This window comes from Antennarius striatus, chromosome 17, assembly GCF_040054535.1.
Source record: "Antennarius striatus isolate MH-2024 chromosome 17, ASM4005453v1, whole genome shotgun sequence".
In the NCBI taxonomy this organism is placed as follows: Eukaryota; Metazoa; Chordata; class Actinopteri; order Lophiiformes; family Antennariidae; genus Antennarius; species Antennarius striatus.
The window spans coordinates 1869210-1891193 of record NC_090792.1 but is presented as its reverse complement, the minus strand read 5'-3'; the positions used below and the strand labels follow the sequence as shown (position 1 = coordinate 1891193).

The window sequence follows — 21984 nt, the reverse complement described above, 5'->3', positions numbered from 1 at the left end:
ATTAGTATATTAAACGTTTATCGATCAATTGGCTGCTTTTAGAACAGCTATAAGGTAGCCTTTCACTGAAGATCATTTTAGTTATTGGTTGCAAGTATGTGCAATTTGAGGGAACAATGTTCAATCACATGAACAACAACCTGAAAAATAATATTTTCAGGCAAAACATTAAACAGTAAAACTTAGTAATATTGGTGGATTATATTTTCAAGAAAAATGTTGTAAAAAGCGACTTGAAGTGACGGCTGATGCCCACTTCCTTTGCTTTTTTTTTTTTTTTTTAAGATACAGAAACTGACGGACTATTTTCTGTCAGACTTTTATGCGAGCGGAAGGATACGCTCTAAAAATCCTCACTCACTGCACTGGGGGGAAGTTGAGCTAATGTTTTTGAAAAGTGAGCTGTGATTGGTCGGAGCAGAGCCGCATATTCTCCATGTTGTACAGAGGCTCCTGATTGGCCAGAGTGGATCTGCAATGCGTCAAACCACGGCGCGGCAACGCAGGAAGGAGGGAGCGACCGCTCTCCAATGTGTGTCCAGTATATCTAATGTTTTGATAAATAAATTGGTGGGTATACTTTCAGGTAATTCACAGGTGACTTCACAACTAGAGCCGCCAGCCAGTGTAAATGAATTAATTAGACTCAGAAAGTACTCTAACAAAAAGGTAGATTTAGAATTAATTTAGAATTTTTAAAAAATGAAAAATACAGTTTATTATATGTTAAACAACACGTCACCACGAGAGAAGGTACAACTGTGTGATGGATGGATGGATGGATGGATGGATGGATGGATGGATGGATGGATGGATGGATGGTATCAGTATCACAACATTATTTATTACCTCGTGTAGATGAAGAGTAAAGGTAGGTAAATAATAATAATAATGATAAAGAATCACATTTATTGACATTCAGGTGATTAAACACAGTATCAGGAGCAGACGAAGACTAAAACATGATGAAAAAAGGATGGATCTTATTTATCTGAAGGTGTGATCACTGTAATGTCACTGTTGGATGCAGCGGTGTACATCAGCGTCTGGACCCGTCCCACTGGCATCATGAGCCCACATGTGGTGTGGCTTCAGGCCAGGTAAACCAGTTCAGCTCCAGCCCTGGTTCCTGGAGGGGTTCTGTGCTCAGTCCTCCAGCAGGATGTCCAGTTCTTCTAGAGGAAGTCGGAGTCGGAGCTCCTTCTCCGTCATCACGTCCACAAACTCCTGCAGGTGATCGGGGAACAGCTGCACTCCGTCCAGGTACAATCCCTGTTAGCGTACGTTAAAACACACACACACACACACACACACACACAGAAAAACAAAGGGAGGAGAGGAATTCACGTGTTTGAGGTGACATTAAAAACACGTGGTCCATCAGTCGTTGTTGGGAGTAATAACTCCAGTCTGTCTCACCTTATCCCAGGGAATGTTCTGTAAGGCCCTGTAGAAGATCCTCATGGCTTGATCCACCCTCCCGTCTGATACCTTCACACACACACACACACACACACACACAAAGCACACAAATGAGTGTGTGTGTCGCGCCGTGAGGTCAGAGAGCAAAATGTTTTTCTCTCTCTTATACGGAAACATTTACATTTTAGTTTGAATTTGATTAATTCAAGATATTTTTTGAAAAATTTGTCATTTTTAATGATTCTAGTTTAAATGTTTTGTTGCCTTCTTTTGATACTTCCTGTATCTTTACTGTAATTCAAGTAGATTGGGAGGTGATCAGACCCGTACTTCTTTAAATGTGCAAACCAACTCGTATTTATCTAATATTTCCGATCATACAGTTACTTGAGCTTAGTCAAGATTAAATATTACAACCTCAGTTTAACGAATCCAGGATATATAAAGCTTTTGCAGCCGTTCTGCATTTTCATTTGTTTTTGACGTTATGATAAATAAAAAACTCTCCTCTTTTTAATCGATCAGTATTACAGACATGATGATGACTTTCCTCATCAGGCCAGTGAAGCTTTCCAGTGTGTGCGCAGTGTTTTGTGGTCTCACCAGGAAGTGTATGTACATCCTCCACGGTAAAGGACAGTGGGAACCCATCTGTGTCGCTATGGTGCTTTCAAACAGTCCACATATACGGTGACTCAGGCCGTTCTCTGGCAGGATGGGCAAGGCAGCATCAGGGCTACAAGACCTATACAGACCATAATAAATATACACAGAATATTAAACTTGGGTGTCAATAAAAATAATTTACAAAGGCGAAAAGCACCAGGAAATAAAAATGAGTGATTGTGTATTTATTTAATGTAAAAGCAGGTCTGTGAATTTCAATAGAGAATATTAAATATTCTCATTAGGTAGAAGGAATAGAGAGGATCTGATCCCGTGTCGAGGGTGTTGTAACGCTGGGATAACCCTTCATCTACTCCTCTGCCTCCCTGCTCTCACCTCAGAGCAGCATCCACCAGCTGCTTCCTTTGTTGTTCAGCGAAAATGGCAAAGAGGTGTGGCACCACACCGCCGTTGTCCCTGGTTACAGACTGGAAGAAGCGACGCGCGCGACCCGCAGTGTGGTATCGGTTCTCCATCTGAAAACACAGGCCGCGTGACAGTCGTCATCCGGCGTAAAGAGCTGGGAACACACACACACACACACACACACACACACACACACCTACAGCGATTGATGTAATTATTCAACCCTTAATATCTATCAATCAATCAACCATCAACTTGATTTATTGGTAAAATAACCCCTTATTAATTGATTTCCATCTGATAAACAAACATTTTGATAAAAGTAATATTAAGCTAATAAAGCAGATGACTGGTGGTGTTGTGGGAGGCTGCGGCGGCGGCGGCGGCGGCTAACCTGTACATAAACGCTCCACAGAGGGGCGCTGTTGGGCCAGCTGGAGAGGGCAGAGGTCAGCGTCTGTCTCAGCGTCGCCAGGGGAAACACACCGATGCTGCTGTGGTACCTGAGCAACGCTGCATGCTGCACCGCTAACGCCTCGCACTCAAAAGCTAGCCTCTTAGCGTAGCCGCTGTTCAGATCAGCTAGAGAGTTGTCGGCCTCCCCGTCGCTGCTCGGCCGCGCGTCGGGTTTCAGTGCTCGGTGCAGATCCTCCATCCTCTCCCTGGCCTGCATGTAGACGGCGTGAGCGGCCTGGATGCCCGTGGTGAGGTACTGGAACAGAGCGTAGCATCCTGCCAGTCCTCTCAGCCTCAGCTTCTCTCCCAGAAGCTCCTCTTGACCTGCTGGTGGAATGATGGGATGTTACTGAAGCCATTTACAACAGCTCTGTTCTATACAAGTGGACATCAAATCACCCAACACAATAAAAGTGGGTTTTTGGTGCATTTTCTGCACTATAAGACGCACTGTTGGTTTTTGAGAAAATTAAAGGCTTTTAGGTGTGCTTTACAGTGCAGAAAATACTGTACTGCTGTTCCATGTGAAAATGAGTACTTTTAAATGTGATAAATCACATATTTCACACATATTTGTGTTAAAATTGTTAAAAGACAGTGGCTGCATTATAAAAATGTGAACATAAAGGTAAAGCAATGCTATAGCATGCTTGAAAATATTGAATGTTAAGAAATAAAGAGTCAAAGCGGAGTCAACAGGACCAAACATGAGAACCACGACGTGTGTGGTGATGAGTGAGTTCACCTCCTCCTTTGGCCTGAGGGTGGGGGCCGTGTTGGTCCAGAGCCTCCAGGCCGGCGGCCAGAGCCTGCTCATACGACCTCCTGGCCTTCAGGATGGACACGGGAGCGAGCGGCTGGGAGGATGAGGAGGCTCCTTCCGCTAGCCGCGTTAGCACGCACACGGCTGGGGAGGCGGTGACGTCTCTAACCTCTCCTCCCTCCGCCTCCAGCTGGGCCCACAGCAGACACACTTCACACAGGGTGGGGCTCCGGAGCCCTTTGGTTCCTCCTATAGCCGTGGCCGTGGAGAACACTTTGCGAGCCTCCTCGTGGTTACCCAGCATCCACTCCAGGTGGGCGTACTCCCTCCACAGCACCAGCGACGAGCGGTTGTCGGGCTCTTTGAGCAGCTGCTTGGAAACGCGTTTGCTGCTCTTGCCTTGAGAGCGGAGACGCTTTTTGTTGCCGCTTCGCAGGCAACGCAACACCTGACGTAAACGCAAGCAAATACAGATACAGATAAGAGGGTGAGTGGAAATGCTGGACGCTATTTCGACTCGGTGCTGATTTGAATTTCCAAATATTGAGGAAAATTCTACTCCTACCTTGAGTTTCTCGTACTGCATCCAGCTGAGAGCCAGGACGGCTCTGTGATGAGCAGGAAGCTCAGGCTGGACCATCCTGAACAGGTTGGTGACGAACGTCTCGCCCTGCTTCCCTAGCCCCGCCCACTTCCTTTTGCCCTGGAGAGGAGTCGTGTGACCTACGGGGTGAACGCCAAGGTCCGGTAGGTCCTGAGAGGTCAGGGGGTGCTGGAGGTCGTTACCTAGAATGGAACATGGCGTTCGGTCTGGTGCTCATAGTACAGTATTTTCTGCACTATAAGGCGCACCGAAAAGCCTTTAATTTAGTCAAAAACTGACGGGGCGCCTTATAATCCAGTGCGCCTTATAGTGCGGAAAATACTGTAATGAAACACTGAACAGTGATCGGAACAACTGTTTGATCGATGCCATTCTTACCCTGAGTGAGAAGAGAGAGGCTCTCCAGGAGGAGACCAGGCTGACGGGGGGCAGCAGAGAGCACAGGGTCTACAGGTAACCCCAAGAAGGACAGGAAATGGAGGAGAAGACTAAGCCGGAGCTCCGGTGAAGACAGACGAATAAGGGAGGGGCCAATATCATCAAACAACACCTGCAGGTAGAGAGACAGAGACGTCCAGGTCACAGATCACAGGTTTAGGGCGTCTAAAGACGATAATATCACACAGGAGCAACCGGGCCTTAAAGCAGCACCTGTCTGTCTGGGTCTTCACAGTCCTCTTCTGATTGGCCCTTGGTCTTGTCAGGCCTCCAGGGGAGCCAATGAGCTGCTTCACGAGACGACTCCACTTCCACCCAGATGGTTTGTCTGGATTTGCTCCGATCCTTCACTTCTTCCTCATCTTCTTCCTCCTCCTCCTCCTCTTCTGTGGAAACAGACAAGCATAAATAGTGAACGTAGATTCTTTTTTTTTTGCTTCTATACAATTTTAATTTAAACAATTTATGGATTTTCCAGTATATAAATCCACACTAGAACCTGTGTAATGCTGCCTTAGGAACCAGTCTGTGTGTTTTACCTGCAGGGGGCTGTAACCACCCTCCTCGCTCTTGTTGAAGCATCCAAGCTTTCCAGCCTCTGGCCCCCAGCTCCCCAATTCTCGCCTCCCCGCTGTCCCAGAATGGTTCAAAGAACTCAACCTGTGCACACACGTAGAAACAGAACTCAGAAACACAATGTCCTCCTCTGTTAGAGCACCGGAACACGTGTTTCTACACCAGTATTCTGTTTGTTAGTCTGACTGTAAACAGTTACACAGAACGATTTGATGGATTTTCATGAATCCATCAAATGGTTGAGTATGTAGTAAGGAAGAACTTTTTTTAAAATTCTTACTCTAACCTATTAAAATTAACAGTTATATATTTTTAAAAATCATTTTCATGTGGTTATAGTTGCATAATAATTCTGCATACTAATTGTTTCCTAATAATTGTGCACACAGAAATTCTCCGAACTAAAACTCCTTCCCCAGTTAAAAACTCCAGATTTGAGGTTCACTAACATTTTGGATTGAGTGAGACGAACTGTATCTGTTCAAGAAAAAAATTAATCCTCAGGAATACATTTAATCTCTGTGTATGCGCTGTATTTTACTGCGTCCATAAATATTTGCAAAGATGATATTTTATTTCATTTTACATCGATCACAGACATCCAAGCAGTGCAACAAAATGCTGAACTGAAAGCTTTGGCTGTCATTATAAATATTGATTCTAGATTACTTATTAGGCTTGGAGTCAAATTTTAAATGCTAAAATTAAAGTTACGTTAGTGCATGTGTAATGATTTATTTCATGCATACGTGTTACCTGCTGCTTGGTGGACATTTCTCGTACGCTGTCAGGTTTGAAGAAAGTAAAGTCGATCATGGCCTGAAACAGAGAAACGGCCTTCTCTGAGTGGCCGCTCTGACGGAGGAAATGACACTGCTGGGTGAAAATATCTGGAGAGAGAACAAGGAACAACAAGAAAAAATAACTTTAAAGTAGACAGCACTCAAGAAGGCACATACCTCCGTCAGGGGAGTTTCCCTATGATATCATCTCACCTACAACCAGGTGAGACATGACAATCAGACCTCTGTTATCTGACTTCATAACCATGAAAATCCAGTCTGGTTAAGTTACTAGTTCGTTATCCAAGAATCTGAATCAAAACAGAGTTTCAGTCCAGCTTTCATTCACTTCACGTTTGTAATATGAATGCAATTTTCAAGAATAAATTTGACATTTTTTATCATCATATCTGAAGTATTATTTGGATCCAAAACAGAATTTTGTGTGTAGAAGGTCTTATGGTGATTTTTATCCTATAATTTTAGTCCAAACATTACATCAATGTCACTGAACTTGGAAGGGAAAATTCTTGGAGGTGTTCCTAAAGAAATTCTGGACTCTGAGAATAATCTTTATCAGCACCAAAGTCTAACTAACAAAAAACTAGTTTCCTTGAACACTGTGAAATTAAAAAACAAAACATTTCATACTCAAAGAAATGAGACCATAATTTTTTAAATGTATCAAAAGACACTTGATTTGTAGATTTAAGCACACAGTGATAAAACTGGGCTCCCTCACAAACTGAGTCAGGTAACTGGATGACAGGTACTTGGAAAAGAAAATCTGAAAATGTGAAGGCGGAACAGAAACTCTGTTACCCAACATGTCCTCCTCGGTCCCGGGCAGGGCGGGGTGGGAGACCATGCTGCCGTCACGGACAGCACTGAGCGTGCTCAGACACTTCCCGTAGGCAGCGTTCACCTTCGACACGGTGAAGCTGCTGAAGTAACTCTGAGTGAAGAGCAGGTACTCCCTCCACAAGGGGGCGCTGTTTGGGTGAAGGAACACCTGGGAATGCGAAGGGTGAAACGTATGTTATCTTAGCCTGAATTAACTGTAAGATTGATTCACGGTCAATGGTAGGAATATGACTGCGTTCCAAAAGCTTTGACTGCAGACTGACCAGTTTCTTCCACTCTTTAGACAGAACAGACGGCTCCCAGAGCTCCTGGTAGATCCTCAGCCTCTCCAGCTGCAGAGCGATGCAGGTGGGGTTGGTGGCCACCGCACGATCGGCAATACTCAGTTTTTTTTCCAGGACCGCTCGGTGGGAAGACTTACGACGCTCCGACGAAACGCCGCTCTGCTGTTCCTCCTCACCTCCAAACACCGTTGCGCTGAGCTCATCCTGCAGAGGGACAGGTGGATAAGTTGAGGAGTAATTCTGCAAGGGATGACCTCACTGTTTAACAACAGGGAGCGTTCATCAGTTACTGGTTGTTCCCTTATTAGGGCTGATTTTAAAACCGCAGTTCTGCAAAACATTAATAAAACTAATGCTTGGTTACAATCAGTTCAATTGAAAACAATACAAAAATCAATACAACTAAAGCTGTACCTTATGTGTCTGATATCTTATTTGATATCAGACAGACATCACACATTCTCTCATTGCGTTACCTGGTATCTTATGAAGTTGATCCAAAGCTGCGTGTCGTCTGGCCGCTCTCTCAGCTGCTTGTTGAACTCTTCGGTTTTGCCAGACAGAAGCAGAACGCCGTGCCCCGTCTGCACGTCCTGCTTCTCCCGCTCCATCAGCTCCTGCGGGCCCTTCCCCTGCAACCACAGGGCTGTGGAGGAGTCGTACACTCTGAGGGGATTCACCGATGATGTCAGCGCTCTCTCTCCTGGATTGACACAGGAAATATAAAATAGAATTTCATGTACCTGAGATCTCTAACACACAAAAAGGTGCACTCAAATCCTGCGATTCAGAGTCTGCATTCCTGTCACAGATCTTAAATATTTCTTGTTAATTCTGTGAGACATTTAAACTTTCTGCTGCAGTAAGAGCTGGATGTATAACTGCCGTTTATTAGTTATAATGAAACGACACCAGCTGAAGTCATTTTATTTTGAGACATAAAGCCTCTTCACTGCCTGTTGTTGCTACATCTCCTACCTTCCTCTCCTCTTTTGTTCTCTTCCTCTCCTTCCAGTGGAAGGAAGGCGGTGGGGCCGTTGGCACTGCTGCTCTCAGGAAGTGTTGCTAATGTAGGAATGGGAGGATTGGACCGCAGCAGCTGTCGACTGACTGTCGAGAAGTATCTGTCTTCTGTTTTCTTCTTGTCCCCACCTTTATGCTTCTTATTTGTCTTGGAGTCCTCCCAGCTGATTCCCTGATTACGAGGGTCAAGCCCCAAGGAGCTGCTGCCTTTCCTCTTATACCTGGAAAACACACACGCAATTTACAATCATATTTAAAATGACAACCGACTGCCTACTTGTTTACTAAGTAAACAAGTGTTACTACATTAAACATCTTCCATGACATGGAAGTTTCTGTTCATAATCTTTCCTGAGTTTCATGATGTCTCTGTTCTTGATTTGAGAATCAGGTAGTTAGGATGAGCAGTTATAGTATTTAAGACACACACTTATTCTTTATGAAACGTTGAAAACATTTGAAAGAAATATGTGGCGGCAAAGAGGATGTGAATGAAGGTGTGTGTTACCGGGCGACGTCTCCTCTGTACAGGGTCTTGTACGTCCAATTTGCTGCGTCTGCCTTCTGGTCCACACAGAACAGCTGCTCCGTGGGTGACTGGACGTCATCCAACCAGGAGAATTTACTTGATAACGGAGCAGCCTGGGGTCTGCGTCGATGCACACACAAGCCCCACACACACCAACGGTACAGACAGAAGTGAACAAGTAAGGTTAATAAATTGAAGAGTGTAAGCATAGCCATAACAAAACGAAAATGTGTGTGTGTCAATACCGATTTGCTTCTTCCTTTTTGAGGTCACTGGGGTAAATGGTTTCAGAGTCAGACCCGCTGCTGTCGGAATATCTCCCACTCGTCTTTTTGTGTTTTTTCTTCTTTTTTCTTTTCTTGACACTTTTCTTTTTCTTCTTTTTGGATGGCTCTTCATCGTCTTTCTCCTTTCCTCCAGAGCCCAACTCTCTGTTTACAGTGATGATCATAAGGTGAGATAAATAATAATCACAGTGAAAAGTTTTTAGGAAATCTTTTTTGTCCAGCTTTTTAAACAGAGCTAGACGCTTCCCAGTTGATAAAGTAAATACAGCTGCAAAAACATAGAAAATATTAAAAAGTGATGGAAAAATGAATACAAAAATTACTTAAAAATTAAGCATTTAAAGAAATACTAACTGCAATGTTTCTCTTAAAAAAGCAAAGGAAATTGCTTGTGTAATACAACACAGTGGTAAAACTGTACACCAGGACTTCTTTGCAATTTGTTGCCATCATAGAAAAAACAATATACACAAAATGAATAATATTGATGAAGTAAAACATTCCTTTAATTCAATATACGTCATAAAGGATTAGGCAATTTATTCCAGTTCATTTGCATTTTATATTTGTTGGTCCTTTGTACCTTGATTCTTTCTCACTGGTCCGTTCCAAATACTGATTGTGAATCGAGAGGGCATCTCCAGACTGGAAACTGGTGTTTCTCAGCCAGTCTAGTTCTACAAGGAGAGTGAGGCCATAAAACAGAATTAGTACATAATAAGGAAGCTTATTGATCATGAAGGATATCAATCACAAATTACTGTAGTTTTGTTTGCATTTTCTAATCCCATGCTATTGAGATTAGATTATGTTAAATCCAGAGGGTATAAGAAATATGAAACTAATCTGAGTCAACAATACTGAACATAGTGTACTGCTGGTTGGAGGAGGGGCAGAAGTGGCTTCACGTCCCTCGTCTGATGTAACGTCGCTGACAACAGCAGGACATCAACACAAACGTAACAACACAACAGGGTCTAAAGCAAACAACTCATCAATGTTCTGATGACAAATATTGGCCAGATTATTACATCCCGTTTCGAAGCAGTGATGTATTGTAATTGTCAGTGTCCGTCCGTCCATCCATTCGTTCGTCTGTTCGTTAGTATGTCCACCAAATATCTTTGCAACCATTGCAGATAGAAAGATGAAACAAAAAGCACATTACTCGGGCAGCAAATGGGATGAAAATGAGATGATGACTTTGACCTTGAGAAAACTAGGTCAAGGTCAATTTTCAACTTTTGTACACTCAAGGAACCCGATAAGATAGAAAGACAAGGGAGAAGCCCAGTGTGAGTAAGACCATAGATCAAAGCTAGTACTTTGGTCAATGACAGTAGGTCAGAGCACTAGCTTTTATCTTTAACCTGTAATATTCGGTTAGGGTAACATTTTGAATTCAGGGGTGTCGCGGGATCTTGCAGTCTGTGACTGCATTGGTTCTAGGTGTTTTATAGGTATTACAGAGTTTTACTGGAGTTTTCTTCATCCTGGTACTTGCTGTTACCAAATATGAAACAATTTCATTCAAATGAAATAACTGTCTGAAAAAAATTGAACACATAAATGAATGTCGTCCCTAAAAGATTGTGTATTTAGTTAATGAAGAAGTTCACGGAATCCTCACGACTGAGATCTGTGAGAATCTCTAAGCTGATCCAAGCTGTGATTCAAGCTAGCAGTAGCTTCCTTTACTTTTTGGTGGAGGTCAGCTTTAACTGAAACCTGTCCGCGTTTGTCGATCAAAGACAGTCAATCCATTCATCCGCTTGTTCCGCGGTGTCAATAAAAACCGTTCACAAACATATTAACTGAAAAAGTGATCACCTTTTGACGAAACTTCAACTTTTGCGCTCTCTTCTGCAAAAGCTGGAAACAGAGACATGTCGCATATAAACAGTCGCAGGTTTATGACGTCACGGCGACCGGTTCACCAAAATAAAGCGCCGCTACGCAGATGGGGGTTTTTTTATTTATAAATTAACTTCATATAAACACAGACATGTTACATCATTGTCTTTTTCACGTTAAATTATTCTTGTTACTTATTATATTTGAATTCATCTTTATTGTTTAAGTGTTATTCTTTCTATTTCTAGATCTATTCCAGTCAAATGGTGACATGCTAGGGTTACAGTGAGACCGTAATGCTAGCTCTCTGTACGTCGCTAATAAAACTTTCAAACAGGTTTGTTCCATGAACTAAATGTCCATAATTTAGCTGATGTGTAGAATGTACAGTGTTTTTTGTTGTTGTTGTCAACAACTGTATGTGTAACATCTTTCTTGAGTTGAGCGGTCCTGAAACCATTGGGAGAAGGCACAAAGTGAGGCACGCAGTTCTCGTGCCTCATGGTAGGGGGCGCTGGTGATCCCAGGGATTGACCGAGGATTCCTCTTCGTCGGCCGTAGAAGAAGTGACAGCAAACTACAATGTACTGTACATTGTACAGTATACTCAGCGAGTCAAGTACAGTTCATTTGTTGTCCGCTTGCCTTGACTTACTATAAAAATGGAGGATTACACATCTTAACTCGAAATTTTTTCATTGCTTTTGCTCAGAAGGAGCTGCGTATGGACTTCATTTATGAGTAAACAACATAAAAAAACGTGTTCGTAACAACATAAGAAGTTTTTTAATCAAATGTGCTTATTTGTGTGTTAGTTTGTATGTGTGAATAATTCTGCAATGAGACTTTAAAAACAACCCACTCAGTGTTGCTAATTAAATGGTGAATAAGCTACACTGTAGGTTGTAAACATCGTCATCTGATTATGATGAAGTCAGTGCCTCACCAGCCATAAACCTCTCCACACATCACCGATCTATTCACATTTTATAACATTTCATTGGTGATTAAAAGGAATGGTTTATTTGAATAATTGCAACTTTTAAGAGGAAATATATGAAAAAATATTAAGTGCCTAATTTTATGAGGACTTTTTATTAAAAGGAATAACAAATACATGTAAATGCTTTATGGCAAAGTGAAGGGCTTCTCTACAAAGCTGGAGCACTTCCAAAATGTCAGGAAAAAATCGGCACATAAAATCAACTCTGACACAATCTCAGCAAAGTCCCATTTTTACTGAGATTGCATTTTTGACACATGCAGGATTTACTTCACTGCTGCTGTTTTGGCTTGTTTTGTACAAAGGCATTCTATTTTAGTATTGTTGACATTTTCGACGGATCTCTTTACACGTTTGTCCCCAATGGCAGTTGTTGTTGTTCCAGCTCTCATTATATGATGCAAACCTGGTTAATTTTTCCTTTGTTATTTAATGTTTTTTATGTGGTTCTGAGGAAGAGTGGTAGTCATCCTCTCTTACGGGTGTCAAACAACATGTCAGAAACGAGTTGTTTTTTTATTTTTCTGATTCATTCATTTTCAGTACTTATTATCCAAAAAAATATGCATATATATATGTGCAAATGTATATATATATCACACATCTAGTCATACTGAGAAATAGTTTGGTATTTGAGAGGGCAGGGGGTTCTTCTCTCCTGGCCCGTGAGAACGGACGGCGATGGCAGGAGCGTGTCTTCCTCTTCAACTTCTTTGACTTCTTCTTCTGGAGCTCCTGAAAAGAAAAAAGACGACAGTTTGATTTCCTCTCCAAAGGTCTTGTGTTCAGGGGGATCGGTGACAAACTGCAGGTAAGAGCTGGAAACTTGTGACTCTAGAATGAAGAGGCTCACCTGTGGGGGGACTTCGTGCTCTTCAGAAGACTGGACCTCCCTCTCCACCTGCACATGCTCTCTCAGGTCAACCATCTGCTCCTTCTGCTCAACCAGCTGCTTCTCCATCTGTTCCTTCTCAACCAGCTGCTTCTCCATCTGCTCCTTCTGTTCAACCAGCTCCTTCTCCATCTGCTCCTTCTGTTCAACCAGCTCCTTCTCCATCTGCTCCTTCTGTTCAACCAGCTGCTTTCGCATCTGCACCTTCTGGTCAACCAGCTGCTTCTCCATCTGTTCCTTCTGTTCAACCAGCTGCTTCTCCATCTGCTCCTTCTGTTCAACCAGCTGCTTCTCCATCTGTTCCTTCTCAACCAGCAGCTTCTCCATCTGCTCCTTCTCAACTAGGTATTTCTCCATCTTCTCCTTCTGCTCAACCAGCTGCTTCTCCATCTGCTCCTTCTGTTCAACCAGCAGCTTCTCCATCTGCTCCTTCTGTTCAACCAGCTGCTTCTCCATCTTCTCCTTCTGCTCAAACAATTGTTTTTCCATCTGCTCCTTCTGTTCAATTAGCTGTTTCTCCGTCTGCTCCTTCTTTTCAACCAGCTGCTTCTCCATGTGCTCCTTCTGTTCAACCAGCTGCTTCTCCATCTGCTCCTTCTCAACCAGCTGCTTCTCCATCTGCTCCTTCTCAACCAGCTGCTTCTCCATCTTCTCCTTCTGCTCAACCAACTGCTTCTCCATCTGCTCTTCCTGTTCAACTAGTTGTTTCTCTATCTGCTCCTTCTGCTCAATTAGGTGTTTCTCCATCTGCTCCTTCTCGACCAGCTTCTTTTCCATCTGCTCCTTCTGCTCAGCCAGCTGTCTGGTATAGGCCTCCAGAATCTCCATTAGCTGCTCCTCTCTATTGATGGCCTTCTCCCACTGGTGCTCCATGTCCTCCATCAGCAGTCGTTTCTGCTCCTCACAGGTGAGGTGCTCATCTCGGACGGCTTGCAGAGCCAGCTTGGTGTCGTCCAGCTCGTACAACGTCTCCCTGTGTTTTCTGGCACGCCGGTTGGCCTTGGTGAGCTCCAGCTCCTTCTTCTCCAGAAGGTCGTTGAGCCGGGTCACCTCCTCCTTGTGCTCCTGAAGGATCTTCTCCTGTCTTTCTGTCTGGGAGTGGAGGCTCTGGTGAAGAGCAGCAATCTGCTCCTCTTTACTTCTGCTCTCCAGCTCCAGCTCCACCTGCTTCTTCTGCAGCTCGTCCAACGCCATCGTGACCTTTTCGTATTTCACCTGGAGGTCACGGAGCTCACCATCAACAGCGTTGATGTCCTGACCCCCCTCTGCCATCTGCTCCTGTGCCCCGCCCAGGTCCTTGGCTGTGGGCGTTACGTTTTCCTCCTTTACAGTTGTGGAAGAAGAGAAGGATGAAGTGAACAGAATTAGTGAGATAACAAAAAGTTGTAGTCAGCAGTTGTTAGAGTTGTGGAGAACAGCAGCACATGAAGGTAGCAGGTCACATGAGTGATGGGGGAAATAAATACTAGAACGTTCTCATCTGAAGCTCTCCTACCATCTGGACCGTTCTTCCGTTCCTCCTCCTGGTTCTGCTGTTCTCCTGGGGTCCGGATTTCGTCTCCGCGGGACGACAGACGCTCCTGATGGGATCAGCTGTTCACCGGGAGTCATCATCAGTGAAGAAGAAAAAGAACTACATGTTAATGAAGTGTTTCATGTTGATGATGTCATGCAACTGTAAAATAACCACAATTTAATTTCAAAAAATGTTTGTTTGTTTGTTTGTTTGTTTGTTTCTTAATACAAGTACCCTTATCAACGTTATCCATCACCATGATTCCACAAAAAATCATACCTTTGACATTGTCACCGTTTAACATGTCATTGCTAATAAAATTCAGACTGACTGGCAGATTTATAATGAAAAATAAAACTAAGCTTAGTGAAATTTTTCATTGATTTTCAGTGAAACACACTTAAAATATAAATGTATATGTTACATTAAATATTCACATATTTATATTTAGTTCAGAAGGTATATAGCCGCAAGAGGCCACAAGCCAGTGTCTTATTGTGCCGGTCCCAAGCCCGGATAAATACAGAGGGTTGTGTCAGGAAGAGCATCCGACATAAAACTTTTGTTAAATCTATATGTGAATTGAATCTATGACTTCCATACTGGATCGGTCGAGGCCCGGGTTAACAACGACCGCCATCGGTGCTGTTCACCTACACGGTGCCGGTGGAAATTGGATTACTGTTGGTCAAAGAAGGAGAGGAAGAAAGTGTGTTCGTAGGAAGAGAGAGAAGAGAAACGCCAGGAGTATAATACTGAGAGTAGGGACGTTGAATGTTGGAACTATGACAGGAAAAGGTAGAGAGTTGGTTGACATGATGCAGAGAAGGAAGGTAGACATACTGTGTGTCCAGGAGACCAGGTGGAAAGGTAGCAAGGCTAGAAGTTTAGGAGCAGGGTTCAAGTTGTTCTATCATGGTGTAGATGGGAAGAGAAATGGAGGAGGAGTTATCTTGAAGGAGGAGTTTGTTAGGAATGTCCTGGAGGTAAAAAGAATGTCGGATAGAGTGATGAGTCTGAAGCTAGAAATAGAAGGTGTGATGTTCAATGTTGTCAGTGGGTATGCTCCACAGGTAGGATGTGAGCTGGAGGAGAAGGAGAAATTCTGGTTGGACTTTGATGAAGTGATGCAGAGCATACCTAGAAGTGAGAGAGTTGTCATTGGAGCAGACTTCAATGGACATGTTGGTGCAGGAAACAGAGGTGATGAGGAGGTGATGGGCAGGTTTGGTATCCAGGAGAGGAACGCAGAAGGACAGATGGTAGTTGACTTTGCAAAAAGGATGGTAATGAAATGAATGCTTTCTTTCAGAAGAGGCAGGAACATAAAGTGACCTATAAGAGTGGCGGTAGGAGCACACAGGTAGACTACATCTTGTGTAGACGGTGTAACCTGAAGGAGATCAGTGACTGTAAAGTAGTGGTAGGTGAGAGTGTAGCCAAACAGCATAGGATGGTGGTGTGTAGGATGACTCTGGTGGTGAGGAAGATGAAGAGGGCAAAGGCAGAGCAGAAGACGAAATGGTGGAACCTCCACCTTGAAAGAGTTCAAGGTGGAGGTGGGACTGCATCAGGGATCAGCTCTGAGCCCCTTCTTGTTGCTATGGTGATGGACAGGCTGACAGACGAGGTCAGACAGGAATCTCCATGGACTATGATGTTTGCAGATGACATTGTGACCTGTAGTGAGAGCAGCGAACAGGTGGAGGAGAAGCTAGAGAGGTGGAGGTTTGTCCTGGAAAGGAGAGGAATGAAGGTTAGCCGCAGTAAGACAGAGTACATGTGTGTGAATGAGAGGGACCCAAGTGGAAGAGTGAGGTTACTGGGAGAAGAGATCAAGAAGGTGGAGGATTTGAAGTACTTAGGGTCAACAGTCCAGAGCAATGGAGAGTGTGGAAAAGAGGTGAAGAAGCGTGTCCAGGCAGGATGGAACGGGTGGAGGAAAGTGTCAGGTGTGATGTGTGATAGAAGAGTTTCAGCTAAAATGAAAGGAAAGGTGTACAAAACTGTGGTGAGACCAGCGATGTTGTTTGGTCTAGAGACAGTGTCACTGAGGAAAAGACAGGAGACAGAGCTGGAGGTAGCAGAGATGAAGATGCTGAGGTTCTCTCTGGGAGTGACCAGGATGGATAGGATCAGGAATGAGTACATCAGAGGGACAGCACATGTTAGAGGTTCTGGAGATAAAGTCAGAGAGGCCAGACTGAGATGGTTTGGACATGTCCAGAGGAGAGATAGTGAATATATTGGTAGGAGGATGCTGAGTTTTGAACTGCCAGGTAGGAGGCCTAGAAGAAGACCAAAGAGGAGGTTTATGGATGTAATGAGGGAGGACATGAAGGTAGTTGGTGTGAGAGAAGAGGAAGAGAAGACAGGGTTAGATGGAGGCAATTGAATCGCTGTGGCAACCCCTGAAGGGAGACGCCGAAAGGAAAAGAAGAAGCTCAGAAGGGCGTTTGTAAAAGTTTACAAATGAGCTCTTGGTGTAAACGTCAGGCATTACCCTCTGGATCCAAGTTTCGAGGAGTCAACTGAAACTCAATCATCGGACGCTCGGGTTTGACAGTCTGTTTGTAATTGTGCTGGAAGTGATGTGGTTCTAGAGGTCTGAACTGAATTTCATAGACATCAAAGCATAAAAACAAAATTGCTCAATGACGTCAGAGACGTGCTCCTTTGAAAATTAGCCGTTTAAAGATTGGTCCATACTTGTCACATGGTACACATTGGTGCGGAAGATATTGTTTCAACGGTAAGTGTTGTTACCAGGCGTAGTTCCCTGCTATAACTGCGCATGGGCAGAAAACTCTGAAGTCGAGAGTGGCCTTGATAATATCCCGCTTCAAAGCGGTGCTGTATTGTAATTTCTGTATTCATGTGTTCTTTCATTTGTTAGTCCGCCAAATATCTTCACAACTGTTCCAGATTGAAAGATGAAACAAAAAGCACATTACCTGGGCGGCAAAGGGGATGAAAATGAGATGATGACCTTGACCTTGAGGAAACTAAGACAAGATCAAATTTCAACTTTTATACACTCAGGAACCAGATAAGATAGAAAGACGAGGGAGGCCGTGTGAGTAAGACCATAGATCAAAGCTAGTGCACAGCTTTCATCTATGGAAAGCTATTGCATAGTTTTGACCTACCCTGAAGCTGTGACCCTGACCTATCCTGAAAATAGTTCAGGGTAAGTCGCGGGATGTTGGTCTCTAACTGCCTTGGTTCTAGTTCAACACTGTTGGTGTTTGTTACTCTGTGGGTTGTCGGTTCATTGAGGGAAGTGGACCTGAAAGAACCCAGGCCGCAGTGCCTTCTGGGAGCTGAAGCTGGTGACGAGTTGAAGCCCCGTGAAGCTTTCCATCAGTCGTTCACACGTGGACCGAAGCTGGTTTCATTTGCTCTGCTGTGCCATCAACACAAGCCCCCATCGTGGGTTTGAGGACCCGCTCCGAAGCCTCAGCGTGTCTGGATGTCTTCACCCATCATGCAGCCTGACCTGTCTTCCATTAATACACTCAGTGTGTGGAGGATGAACAGAAGTTATTTTAAAAAGTTGGATTTAACTTCAAGTCCTTATCAGACGCTGAATTTTCTTTTATCCCATGACCTTTGTGAATGACACACGGGTAGACATTTAATAAAGTGGTTTCATTCTGGTTGGTGATCACTTTCTCTTCATAATTTCACGATTAGTTTCTGATTCTTCAATTGATGCTGAATCATGAATGACATTTAAACATGAACTGATCAAATATTTCATCCTCAATATTTTAGAATTAGCAATGGAAAGAAGGTTGTTACAAAACGTGCTCTCGGTCTTCAAATCCGGTTTCCAGCAGACAGTTGAAACATAACAAACCTGGATGTTTGAGCAGGTCCAACAAGTTACATGACAAGGTGCATGAAGGTTCTGTATAGATACATAGATTCTGTATCTCAAATGTTAATGTCAGTTTTAACTCGGAGAAATCCACACAGTGCAGCACCAATTAATTAAAGCTTTATTAGAACACAACATTTTTGGTGTCAAACTCTCCACACCAACAACGCAGCAGTCAGGCCTTCCTGACACGTCTCGTGCTGATCAGAGCTTTAGTTTCTGAAAGCTTTGATATGAAATCTAGTTTTACTTATCAAACAACTCAAGCAGTGCTTAAACCGGTCAGCGCTACATTCTGTCACAAATACAGCATATTTTCTTGGGGCACTCCCAGATCAAAATGTGATTGTTTCCTTCCACCTATAGTGCTAATGGGCCAACAGAGAGGCTAGTGTTTCTACAGTAATAAGAAAACTTTATTTTAATTTGACAGCATGCAGCCCATTTTAACCTGAAGCTTGGAAAACAAACTGAAGAGACTGAACATGAAGACACTGGGACAAGAACAGGCAGAGAGAAAAGAGGACATCTGACAAACATTAACATCCAAAAGAGAAGACATTCAAAAGACACAGAACCACTGCGGCCGCTCAGGCTGGACAACGAAACATTTACCGGATGCAGATGAATTTACCCAGAATTATCATGGAAACACAATGCAATGAAGCTAATCATCAATAACGCAGAACTACTTTGAACCATTTGTCCAGCCTTAACTTTTGCATAGTCTGAAAAAAAAAAACCCACGGTAAACATCTACTGCCCCTCCTCTTCTTCCTCCTCGTCAAACTCGCCCTCTTCTTCGGCGGTTGCGTCCTGGTACTGCTGGTACTCAGACACCAGGTCGTTCATGTTACTCTCAGCCTCTGTGAACTCCATCTCATCCATGCCCTCACCCGTGTACCTGAAACACAAACCGGATTTAACCACATGCGCTGAAACACGGGAACTTCAGCCGCTGCCCTGAACTCATTCATCCGTTACTCACCAATGGAGGAAGGCCTTGCGGCGGAACATGGCGGTAAACTGCTCGGAGATGCGCTTGAACAGCTCCTGAATGGCTGTGCTGTTGCCGATGAAGGTGGAAGACATCTTCAGGCCGCGAGGAGGAATGTCACAGACGGCCGTCTTGACGTTGTTGGGGATCCACTCCACAAAGTAGCTGCTGTTCTTGTTCTGGACGTTCAGCATCTGCTCATCCACCTCCTTCATAGACATGCGGCCTCTAAAGATCGCTGCAACGGTGAGATAGCGTCCGTGCCGCGGGTCACAAGCTGCCATCATGTTCTTTGCGTCAAACATCTGCTGGGTGAGTTCAGGAACTGTCAAAGCCCTTTAGAAAGACAGAATTCATTAACCACCCTCTCAAATGCACTAAATACAGAATTCTGGGCCTGACACACGTCCAAAAAGCCTCGTCTCTCCTCTCTACCTGTACTGCTGGCTGCCACGGCTCGTCAGAGGAGCAAAGCCCGGCATGAAAAAGTGCAGCCTGGGGAAAGGCACCATGTTTACAGCCAGTTTCCTCAAATCAGCATTGAGCTGGCCAGGGAAGCGCAGACAGGTGGTCACTCCACTCATGGTAGCAGAGACAAGGTGGTTCAGGTCACCGTAGGTGGGAGTGGTGAGCTTCAGTGTGCGGAAACAGATGTCATACAAGGCCTCATTATCAATGCAGTAGGTCTCATCTGTGTTCTCAACCAGCTGGTGGACAGACAGGGTGGCATTGTAAGGCTCCACCACCGTGTCAGACACCTGGAGGACAAAGAAAGGAAAGGAGACGATGGGAGCAAAGGGAACAAGAAAACACAGCTAGCCAACTGCAGAAAGAATTTAACTCTAAATATCTTCATGCTTTATATTTACCTTAGGTGAAGGCACCACACTGAACGTGTTCATGATGCGGTCTGGATACTCCTCTCGGATCTTGCTGATGAGCAGCGTGCCCATGCCAGAACCGGTGCCTCCTCCGAGGGAGTGGGTGAGCTGGAAGCCCTGGAGGCAGTCGCAGCTCTCGGCCTCCTTCCTCACCACATCCAGGACCGAGTCCACCAGCTCAGCTCCCTCTGTGTAGTGGCCTTTAGCCCAGTTGTTACCTGCTCCGCTCTGGCCTGCGTTCCATGCAAATACAGCAATTAGAACCTACTGGATGGAAATCTCCTGACCTCATCATACAGGCAGAGCCGTGTACAAATGATCATACGGAGCGATGCATGCACTCAAAGGGAGAAGTTCCTTTACTATTCCTTTACCATTTCACAAATATTCCCCTCTTACAATACAAGTGTGACTCCCGCTGATTCATTGCAGTGAAGTTGTCAAACTAAGTGAATTTAAACAACAATATTCTCGTTCAAATTCTCACCAAAAACAAAGTTGTCGGGTCTAAAGATTTGTCCAAAGGGCCCAGACCTCACAGAGTCCATTGTACCTGGCTCCAGGTCCACCAGCACAGCACGGGGGACATATTTCCCACCTGGAAACACATGAAACACAACCTGAATACTGCACGCATATTTATATATATAATTGGAATACTTTAAATTCTTTCTTTTGAAATGTTGCGCAAACCACATATGAAAGCTCCACAAGGGTTTGAGCATATTTTAGTGATCTGAATAAGAAAATGACATTTTGGAGATGTTTTTAGGTCTTAAAGCAGACAGAAGTTAACCAACTATTACTAACACCTGCTTCAGATAACTAACCCTATGTGTTAAAGCTGTTGCATCACGGAAACCAGGTGACAGAGCAGTGAGGGCCCATCACCTTCAGACTGGTTTCCAGGGTCTTCTAATAGCCCCTGCAGGCCGGTTCTGGCCTCACAACAACTTACAGGAGCCATTGATCATCATCGATCCTTCAGACTCCACAACCTGAACCCTCGTCCGTCTTTCGCTCACCTGTCGCCTCGTTGTAGTACACATTGATGCGTTCCAGCTGCAGGTCGGAGTCTCCGTGGTACGTCCCGGTCGGGTCGATACCATGTTCGTCACTGATCACCTCCCAGAACTACGGGGGTAGAACAGACATCCATTGAACCCGACATCAGCTGGCCGACCAGCACGACTCGACTCTGCGCCGCACTGGAACCAGTCGGTGGCGTCCGGCTAACGAGGCTAGCGTTAGCTTACCAAGCTAATTTAGCCGCCCGCCCGCCCGCTCCACATTTACAGCTAACTCTATCAGCAAGTGACGTCTTCAACTCCACAAGAAAAACCTCCTCACCTTCGCTCCGATCTGGTTGCCACACTGGCCCGCCTGCAGGTGAACGATTTCCCTCATTTTGGTGGAAACTTCCCGACTTGAACGCAACAAGAGCCTGAGACGCTTCCTGAACACAACTCCAACGGTCTGACTCAGGCTGGCGCGAGCCTCGCTCTGACACACTTCCAATCAAAGCCACTGGACACCGGAGGTGTCAATCAAACCTGAGGACACACCTGATTGGCTGGTAAACTTCTGTCGGGTTTCTGATTGGATAGTCCAAAGTAGGTTCCGTTGCCTCGGCGACTTTGAAAAAGAATGCGACACAAGCGCGTTGCTGCACAGACCCGCCTAACGACCAGCGTGTGTCAGAGAAACCGACAGGAATCCTGGCGGAGGTTCTGTTCCACCGACATCACCAACGCAACCTGTTTGCGGCTCGACTCCTTCACTCAATATCTGCTGTCTAGTGGTTTAAGAGCTGGAACAACATCTGCCATTTATTCTACAATGGGGAAAAAGTTTAATCGAAAGTTAAATGTATTTTACTTCAGAATTAAATTGACTTT

At 44.4% G+C, this 21984-nt stretch overlaps 3 protein-coding genes across 4 annotated transcripts; all 3 read right to left on the bottom strand.

Annotated features, from left to right (window-relative positions):
* Positions 1-785: 785 nt before the first annotated feature.
* On the bottom strand, positions 786-10958 carry nrde2 (NRDE-2, necessary for RNA interference, domain containing). Of its 2 annotated transcripts, none has more exons than XM_068338856.1 (19): positions 10891-10958; positions 9644-9737; positions 9019-9204; positions 8753-8893; positions 8200-8465; positions 7698-7924; positions 7201-7425; positions 6896-7085; positions 6048-6181; positions 5255-5375; positions 4929-5101; positions 4656-4827; positions 4239-4459; positions 3656-4121; positions 2849-3237; positions 2425-2564; positions 2026-2167; positions 1420-1491; positions 786-1272 (listed from the first exon to the last, which is right to left on the bottom strand). In XM_068338856.1, exons 1-19 carry the CDS (start codon positions 10946-10948, stop codon positions 1147-1149), a joined length of 3543 nt encoding a protein of 1180 aa, XP_068194957.1. In that variant the 5' UTR covers positions 10949-10958; the 3' UTR covers positions 786-1146. The 2 variants fall into 2 exon arrangements, with proteins under 2 accessions (XP_068194957.1, XP_068194958.1); XM_068338857.1 differs by having other exon boundaries at positions 2849-3234.
* Positions 10959-12521: 1563 nt separating this feature from the next.
* LOC137611199 (golgin subfamily A member 6-like protein 7) lies at positions 12522-14081 on the bottom strand. Its single transcript, XM_068339268.1, has 2 exons — positions 13251-14081; positions 12522-13208 (listed from the first exon to the last, which is right to left on the bottom strand). Exons 1-2 carry the CDS (start codon positions 14079-14081, stop codon positions 12522-12524), a joined length of 1518 nt encoding a protein of 505 aa, XP_068195369.1.
* A 4231-nt stretch (positions 14082-18312) lies between these two features.
* LOC137610992 (tubulin beta-4B chain) lies at positions 18313-21596 on the bottom strand. The gene is made up of 7 exons (XM_068338929.1): positions 21437-21596; positions 21112-21220; positions 20574-20684; positions 20075-20319; positions 19641-19963; positions 19197-19541; positions 18313-19112 (listed from the first exon to the last, which is right to left on the bottom strand). Exons 1-7 carry the CDS (start codon positions 21491-21493, stop codon positions 18965-18967), a joined length of 1338 nt encoding a protein of 445 aa, XP_068195030.1. The 5' UTR covers positions 21494-21596; the 3' UTR covers positions 18313-18964.
* Positions 21597-21984: the final 388 nt, after the last annotated feature.